At 35.9% G+C, this 9,314-nt stretch overlaps 2 protein-coding genes across 21 annotated transcripts in view; one reads left to right on the top strand and one right to left on the bottom strand.

The window, feature by feature from the left end:
- Sox6 (SRY-box 6) overlaps positions 1-9,314 on the top strand; it is a 689,373-nt gene that overhangs the window by 41,006 nt on the left and 639,053 nt on the right. The gene's annotated exons all lie outside the window — the stretch shown is intronic.
- LOC101585460 (homeobox expressed in ES cells 1-like) lies at positions 1,052-1,591 on the bottom strand. The gene has a single exon (XM_012515532.1). It carries the CDS (start codon positions 1,589-1,591, stop codon positions 1,052-1,054), a length of 540 nt encoding a protein of 179 aa, XP_012370986.1.

Here is a 9,314-nt window from a genome sequence, read left to right as displayed (position 1 = left end):
TGTTAGTCTTATGTTGTTCATCTTTGCATTGTCTTACAGCTGTTCAATTATAATTTTATGGATCCTTTTGTTTTTAAGAGATTTTTCTTTTCCTGGTTTCTTGCTGCAATGATGTCTTTAAGTTCTGAAAGTCTATATTCACTTTCACAAATGATTTTGCCAACTTTCATTGGAGTTAATTTCCTGTATGTTTCTTTGAATCTGCTCCATCCATTTTGTGTCTTTCCTATTTTGTTCTTTCAAGGTTTCCATCAGTTTTCTATTTTCTATTTTTTTAATCAGTGTTTTCTTTAGACACACTTAGTAATTCTTATAGCTATCATTTCTTCTTTTTTTAATCTGGGAGATTATTTCTGATCTGATTTTCTCTATACCCTTCTGCAGTTGTTTCTTTACTTCAGTTGCTATTATTTCAGAGATCAGGTGTGTGACTACTTATTGCTTCTACATTATTGTCTCCTCTACTTGTTCTGGTTGAGTTCAGGGTCTGAAATTGTCTTTTGCTCCTTTGTTTTGTCATTTCTATTTCGGAGAGTACTCTTTTTGTTTTGTTTTGATATATGAAAATTTATTCCATAAAACAATAAAAACTGAAGATTCCTAAATAAATCATATTCTACAATATAGTAATATATAATCAGATTTGAAAATATGCTCGACAGAAGCTAACTGAAGTAAACTGTACTCTTCTTTTCCAGATTATTTTACTTGAAGTACTTTGGAAATGGAATTGAGCTTATGGGACATGAGTTTACTGAGTTTAGCATATTGACTTATTAGATTAACTTTATTTACTTAAAATAGCTGCTTTTTCTAAAAATGTTTATTAAAATATATAGGAAAGGTCTTTAGTGTAAGTAAAAGTTCCCCAATATAATATGTATCATGCTATAATCACAATTATTTACAGTATTATTTTCAGAGAAAAATGTCAACATTTGAATAAAATGCAAGAAAGAAAACATCACATTTTAAATCCTTGATATTTCTATTGGTTATTCTTCACATTCTGCAATTGAAAGATAGTTCCCCAGGTTTAGTTTTCCTCTATCTATTCCAGGAGATTTGCTTTGAAATTTTTTTTCACCATTAAAAACTGTGATTCTCTGTGGGACCTTTTCAGCTTTGCCCACCGGTTTTGGAACCAAATCTGGATTCTGTCTTCCTCTAGATTTAATTTTTGAGCTAAGTCTTCTTGGATATCAATGCCAGGATAGCAGTTTACTCTAAAGACATTTTCCAATACTTCAATCTTGTTTTGAGTAAATGCAGTTCTTGGTCTTCGTCCTCTGCACCAGCTCATCTCTCTTTTCAAGGCCAGTCTTTCTGAGGTTGAGAGGTAATGTTCATGGTTTAAAACTCTTTCTTCTGTCCCTTGGTGATCCACCATGCTAGGCCGACTCGGGACAGGTAGACACAGGTTACCATCTTTCCTTGAGGAGCTGCAGGCATCTTCCCAGGGCCTGTGAGACTTCAGCGGCAGCATCCTGTATTTCTTCTGGTCCAGTCCTAAGATGCTCTCGATGGAAAATGAGCAGGGTGCGGGTTTGTCTTCCCTCAGCTGGGCCCCTTGCTGCAGGCCGGGAGACATCCTTCCTTGGGCTGGCAGCAAGAGCTTTGGTCTTTCTGCCACCTTGCTCCTGTGAGTGCAGTACTCTTTATTTTGATTTCTGTGATACATTTTTATGAAAGTTTGATTGTAGGTAGCTGTATCACTGCAATCAGAGCCTCTCTGTAATGAGTCTGTTCTTTAGGTGTCTTTTCTGTGTCAGAGATTCTTGTTTTGTTCTGTCCCAAAATTTTGCCTTCTCTATTCATAGTGGGACATTGGCTTCTGTTTGGCACTGTCCTCAGTCCTTTAGTATAGGGCTTTGATAAGTTTGTTACCCAAGTACCACCTGATATTATTACCCAAGGGAGAATATGTGGTTAAAACAGTTATAGTTACAGTAGGACAATTAGCAGTATTAATGATTGCAGGTGAAATTTAGAAATTGACAAACTTTGGTAACTAATAGTTTTGTATTTTATACCATAGGAGCAAACATTGTATCTATATAGCAAAGCAGATTGTAAATTGGGAATTTATATGTAAATTAGTTCCCATGAGTTCTGTCTGAGCAACTCCTCTTCGTGTACCTTGAGTCCTCTAGGCAGACTAGTTTACCTAATTTACCACCTGCCACCTTCATGCAATGAGGATCTTCCTGTAGGTCTGGGCCTCAGACTGGGCCCTACTGGGCCTGTTTGCCTCTGCCCACTGGACCCAGTTGCAGGTCTCAGCCTTTCCTCCTAAAACTGTGCTACCTTACCCAGTCCAGTGAGCTAAATTTGGCCTGTGGGGCCAAACATCACCCTCTAGGCCAACTGCACCTGCTGGGATGCTCCTCAATTCCTGTGCACCACCTTGAATTCTGTCCATTGGGCTGAATTCCACCGCTGGCACACTTTTGTAATTCTAATTCTTCTTGTTCTTGTTCTTCTTGATCTTGTTCTTCTTGTTCTTGTTCTTGTTCTTCTTGTTCTTGTTCTTCTTCTTCTTCTTGTTCTTGTTGTTGCTGTTGCTGTTGTTGTTGTTGTTGTTGTTGTTGTTGTTGTTCTTCTTCTTCTTCTTCTTCTTCTTCTTCTTCTTCTTCTTCTTCTTCTTCTTCTTCTTCCTCTTCCTCTTCCTCTTCCTTTTCTCCTTCTTCTTTTTCTTCCTCCTCCTCCTTCTCTTCCTCTTCCTCTCCTTCTCCTTCTCCTTGTTTTTGGTTATTGTTAAGATCACTTTGGATACTGATTCTAAGGGCTGGGAATATAGCTCAGTGGCATAGAACCTGCTTGGTAGGCACAAGTTCCTGATATCAATTCCTAGTACCAAAGGAATAAAAAAGGGAATCTGAATTCTATTATTTAACATATTATTAGAAACTAGTTGAGCGTGCAAACACTTACTTTGTATTTATTTGTGCATCTATAAGACTTAATTAAAAATTCAACAAAAATTTATTAAGTATCTTTTATATTTTAGATATATGATAAGATGCAAAGAATAATTAGACCAGGTCATGTTTTGAGAAATGTATAGTAAAGATACTTGAGGACATTTGTTAAATACTTTATTGAAATCCAGATATATTGTTTATAATGCACCATTGATTCTAGCAAAAAAATATTTTTGACAAGAAAATAAAGAAGGATAATAAGACAAGAGCTGTTCTTCGTGAAGCAAGTGTTTAGTCTTAATGATGACCTATTTTATTTATTTATTTATTTATTAATTTTTTGTCATACCAGGGATTGAACTCAGGACTTTGCACTTGCCTGGCATGCACTTATTCTACTGAGCTATCTCTCTGGCCTGACCTATTTTTCTTGTAGGTAGCTAGTTTGTAAATATTCTAGAATCTTGCCTTGGGAATTAAATTCATATAAACAATGTGCTATTGAAACATATCTTGCTCATTGATACAATCTCTTGAAACAATTTTTAGGGGGTGTGCTAATTATTATAGAAATTTATAACTTTTCCTTTATTTATTTATTTTTTGTATTTAGGAAAGGATGTATAGAGTATACAGGGTGTACAGGGTCTCACTACATAGATTAGACTCATAGTGATCCTCCTGTTTACAGCCTCCAAGTGCTGGAATTATAGGAATGTGCCACTACGCCCAGTCTCAATTGCCATCTCAGCGTGCCCTGGCAGCGAGGCTGGCACAGCAGGCCAGGGGATTGAACTCCTGGCCCCTGCATCTGTTTAAGCAGGCACTTTAATCTCCTGAACTATTTTTCCCATCCTCTTTATTTTTTTTTAATTAAAAACTTTTTTCAAATGTATTTGGTACAGTGCCTCACTATGCAGCTTAGACTTATAGTGATCCTCCTGTTTTCAGCTTCCTCAGTGCTGGGATTATAGGCATGTGCCACCACGCCTGGTCTTACTGGACAGCTCAGTGTGCTTGGGGGGTGGGGCTGGTGCAGCATGTGGTGCCAGGATAGAACCTTGGTCCATGTGCTTGCCTAAGCAGGTGCTTAGTCTGCTGAGCTATCTTGAGAAATTTATAACTTTTAATCAACTAGAGAAATGCTCCTTAGATTTTGGTGGACATATATGTTACCTGGGGGCTTTCAGTAAAATGTGGATTCTGAATATGTGTGGATGGGACACAATATTCAGCTTGTTTCTAATTAGACCCTAGCTTTGGTCATGGTTTCTTTTCCTTAATGTTGCTGGTTTGGATCACACTCTATGTAGCTAAGAGGTAGAGAAGAGAAAGGATAGTATATATTCTATTTCACAACTAGTAAAAATGATAGGGTTTATAAAGTTAATAAATGGAAAAAACAGACATTATATCACATACCTGCAATACCAGATTCAGGAAGCTGAGGCAGGATTGCTGTGAGGTTGAGGTGAGCCTGGGCTACAAAATGAGTTCAAGGCCAGTGTAGGCAACTGCAACTGTCATATACTGCTGGTGGGAGTATAAATTGATGTAAGCAATTTTTAAAACTATTGGCAGCATTTAGTAAAGTGCAGCATATTCATTTCTATGGCCCGCAGTTATATTTCTGGGAAAATATTTAAGAGAAATAAATAAGTGCTTTTATTTAGCATAAAACATGTATAGCATGTTGGAAATTTGTACCTAACAGCCACAAACTGTAAACAACCCTGTTGTCTGTCAACAGGAGGATAGATTAATGGTGGTATATCTATTCAATGGGATACTACACAGTAACACAAATATACTGATATTGGTAGCAACAGGTAGGAATGTCATGAGCATTATGTGGAGAACAGATAAAGGTTTTTTTTTTTTTTGTATTTTAGGAACACATCTACAGGGTGTTCAGGGTCTCACTACTCGATTGGACACATAGTGGTCTGTCTGTTTACTGCCTCCCAAGAGCTGGGATTACAGGTATGTGCCACCATGCCCAGCCTGAGATAAGTAGTTGAGAAGGAAATAGACAAAGTTGAGAAGGAAATGGAAGATAACAGTATATACTATGACTTCATTAAGTACAAGAATAGGTAAAACTACTCCATAATGACAGAAGTCTGAGCAATGATTTCAAATCTCTGGGCAGTGGTTATTATTTAGGAAAAGGAATGTGAGAAACTTCTGGCATCTAGGAATATTTTATATCTTTGTCTTGGTTATAGTTATATATGAGAACACATATGCAAAATTCATTGAGTGCATTCATTAACTGAATTTGAAAATTAGTGAATATTACTATCTATATATGTTCCCTTTTTCTTCCATTTTATGGAGACAGGGTCTTACTATGTATTCCAGGCAGGTCTTGTACTCTCTGTGTAGCCCAGGATGGCCAGGATTCGGCCATCCTTTTGCCTTAGTCTCCAGAATGCTAAGAACACAGGTGTGTTTATAGAAAGGAGAGTAAATATTTAATTATTTGATCAACCTTGCATAATAATATCTGGTAACCTGAGCAACAAATTTGATAACAATATATAATATAACAACCATAGTTGATATTTCATTCTTGTTTTGAAATTCTCTATCATTTGCACTATCTTATATTGCTTTGTTTCTGTCTTTGTTCTTATTTGTTTTAGTTTTAGTTTTTCCTCTGTAAAATAAAAAAAGAAAAAATGTATTGAATTCACAAAGTAATTTATTTAAGCAGTGGAATTAATTTCCAAGAAGTGTTCGCAATCATATTCATTTACTATGTGAAAATATTGAAAAGTATATTTAAAGATAGTGAATTAAGATAGCTGCCTGAGTCCTTAAAATAACTAGTGAAGTTCTCATAGGAGTTTAGACTAATAGAGTCACAGCTGAAACAAACCGGATAAATCAGGATATTTCTATCTTTTTATTATGAGAGGAGAGGAAAATCCAAAAGAAGCAAACTTTCTTTAGATGTGTTGGAAACCAAAACAAAAGAACAGTAACCGGAAGTATTTTTCTTTCCAAACTTCCCTTTCGATTTGTAATCTGTTCTTTATTTTTGTGTCTTACTTCTGAGACTGTCATTCCTCACTGCCTAGGGGCTCCCACTATGTATTGTTCAGGACACAGTCTGAAATCCTTATCACTATCTTTATATATCTTACATGTATCCCTATCCGTATTTCTTCTCAAAAGTCATAGAATCTTGCAGCTTTTATGCTTGTTGAAAGCAAGCGAGCCCAATTTTCACATGGACCTTACAGAAATCTCACAAAGATGCACTTTAGTTGAAACCCAGACTGATCAGCTCTCTGTGCTGCTTCACTCTCCTTCTGAGCTCACTCCTTCTCACATTTGAGGATGGGGTGCCTGGTGGTGGTGGGGGCAGCAAACAATCAAGTATAGTTACCCGTATCTTTTCAATTTTTTAAAAAGATATAATATTCAATTTATTATTTAATTTCCAAGAGACTATTTTCTTCAGTCCATTAAGACTCAGCTCCCCTTACATGGGCTTTGGTGGAGGTCGAGGGGCAGCACCAGGTCTAAATCGGGGTGGAAGTGTTCTGTCCTTGTGGGTGTCATGAAATCGACCTGACCCACTTTGTTGTGAGTGGCACAACTCACGCAGTAATGCGGCTTCACATAGAGCTTGGGAAGCACATCACCACTCAAGACCTTTGCTTTGAAACTGTCTGTGATGGTGACGGCCTCTGCTGTGTTAGTCATGACAAACTTCTTAATGGCCTTATCCTTGGGTATGCACCAGGCACAGTTCATACAGCAAATATGCAGCACATGACTGCAGTACTTTTCATCACACTTGTCATTTCTCCTTCTCCTTCCTCTTCCTCTTCCTCTTCCACTTCCTCCTCCTCCTCTTCTATTTCTTCTTTTTTTTGTCCCCTTGGAAAGGAGGAACGGAAAGAGTGTATCTTTTCAATTTAAAGGAGGAGGAGATGAAATATATACGGGCCTTCATGGCTACTGGTAACCAGTTACTTCAGCATATCATAAACGAGTCTCAAGTTCTAGGTAGTAAAGTTAAAACTTGAAACATAAGATTTAAAACATGTCTACAATAGGATATCATGTCCACATCTTGTACAGCAATTAACCACTGGGAGGAATGTATGCAATGTGTTAATTATTGAATCTGTCCTACCAATTTGATTCGAAACTGTCTCATTGCTATTTGTTTATCAATAAAATTATGGAAAAAACATGTCTACATGTGATTTGAATGGTCAATATAGTGATTCTAAAAGCTTGTTTTTCAATTTATGTTTGTATAAAAGAAGGCACAATTCAAAATTCCAAGTTACAAGTAAATAATTATCACATCTTAAAAGCAGATTTTGTTTTCAGTGCTGGGAATCAAAATAAAGACCCCATACTTGGGTTGGCAAGGGTCCGATAATGGAGCCACTGCCCCAGCCCTAGTAATATTATTTTTGACAGGAAGACAAGACAATTCAATGGGAAAGCAATAGTTTTTCCAACAAATAGTGTGGAGAAAATTAGATATCCCTATACAAATGGAACTAAACTCCTGCCTTAAACCATATTTAAAATTAACTCAAGCGCCCACCAGATAGCTCAGTGGATTAAAGCACCTGCTTAGGCAGAGGCAGGGATGGGAAGATTTGATTCCTAGTGTTGTGCCTACCCTGCCCCCAGGGTGTGCTGAGAGTGTGACTGAGACTGGGTGTGGTGGCATGCTCCTGTAATCCCAGTGCTTGGGAGGCTGAAAACAAGAGGATCACTACAAGTCCAATTTGTGTAGCGAGACCCTGTAGACCCTATACTAATACATTAAAAAATAAGATAAAATAGAATATAAAAATTAACTAGAAATGTAAGAAAGATATAAACTATACAACACATAGAAGAAAATATAGGAGTAAATTTTCATGAGCTTGGGTGAGGTAATGGATTCTTAGATATGATATCAAAAACACAAGTGAAAAGAAATAAATTGTATTTCATCAAAATTAAAAAACGTTCTATTGAAATCATCAAAAAAGTAAAAAGATAGCCTAAAGGATGGAGGAAATATTTGCTAATCAAGTATCTGATAAGGAATTTATATGCAGACTGCAATTCAGTTGTAGACAAACCAAGTTTAAAAGTCAAAAAATTTTAATCACTATTTCTCCAGATAAGATTACAAATAGCCAACAAGTATAAAAAAAGATGCTGAACATCATAAGACATTTAGAAAGTGCAAATCAAAATCACAAGGAGACACACTTTATGCTCTAGGATGACTTCAAACAAACAAGAAATCAACAAATTTTCTTAAGGGTGTGGAGAAATTGTAACTTTGACACATTCTTACAGGATGTAAAATACAGTCTCTTTAGAAACCGGTTTATCAATTTCTTAAAAAGTTAGATGTAGCATTCTACATGCTCCAGGAATTCCACCCTGCTAGCTGAGACACAGCTTCTTTAGAAATAGAGCATGTGATAAAAACAGGTTTGATATACAAAGAAGAAAAATGGAAATATAATAATATGGTGAAAACTATACATATTTGTTTTTTACAAAGTCTCATAAAGGTAAATATTTTTCTATTCATGCCCCTTTTACTTACCGATGCAGAAAGTTAAATTTTACATATTTGTATGTTTACATGTGGATATGCAGTTTGTATTATTGAGATTCTGGTTTAAAAATGCAAATTAGAAAAAAATAAACTCATTCATTCCTTCTTTCCTCTTTCTGTTCCTCTCTCTCTCTCTCTCTCTCTCTCTCTCTCTCTCTCTCTCTTTCTTTCTTTCTTTCTTTCTTTCTTTCTTCCTCTCCCTTGTATTTTTCTTCTCTTTTCTTATTTCCTTCATTTCTCCCTCTCCCTTCTATTTCTTCTTTTGTTTTATTTAATTTTTAAAGTTTATTTCAATTAGTTACTTATACTTTGAAATAATTATAATTTTATTTTAAAGACAACTATCTGGTGTGTAATGTCTTAGAAGGGCTGTTACAAGGCAGCAAAGACCTTTCATATGGAAATGTTGTTAGGAAACATGAAATAGAGTATATTCATTCTATATCTGGAAAACCTCAAGTCTTAATATAGTAAGTCTTTTAGACATCCCTTATAGTTTTAATCCTCTATTTATTGTAGTTTCTCTGGAAATATTTTACTGTTAAACAAAGGACAATGATCTAATACAAAGGAACAAATCTCATTAAGAATGGTAAATACCGTTTTATGGCATTTTAGGAGATATGTTTTATTATTTTGAGGTGACAATACATGCTTTTGAGGTAGGGATACTTTACATATTGTGGGTTATTGCTTGTTTGGTCTGTAAATCACAGTGGTTTCAATTCTTTTTTTCAGTGTATTTAGTACAGGGCCTACAGCATCTCACTACATAGATTGGACTCTTCTCT

Source organism: Octodon degus, unplaced genomic scaffold (genome assembly GCF_000260255.1).
Source record: "Octodon degus isolate 3935 unplaced genomic scaffold, OctDeg1.0 scaffold00067, whole genome shotgun sequence".
NCBI classification, from domain to species: Eukaryota; Metazoa; Chordata; class Mammalia; order Rodentia; family Octodontidae; genus Octodon; species Octodon degus.
Note: the sequence above shows the minus strand (reverse complement) of the source record. Positions and strands in the feature narration are given on the sequence as shown.

What these genes read in the sequence shown, in the direction of transcription:
- LOC101585460 (XM_012515532.1), bottom strand. Translation starts at nt 1,591, where the DNA reads ATGTCTCCCGGCCTGCAGCAAGGGGCCCAGCTGAGGGAAGACAAACCC.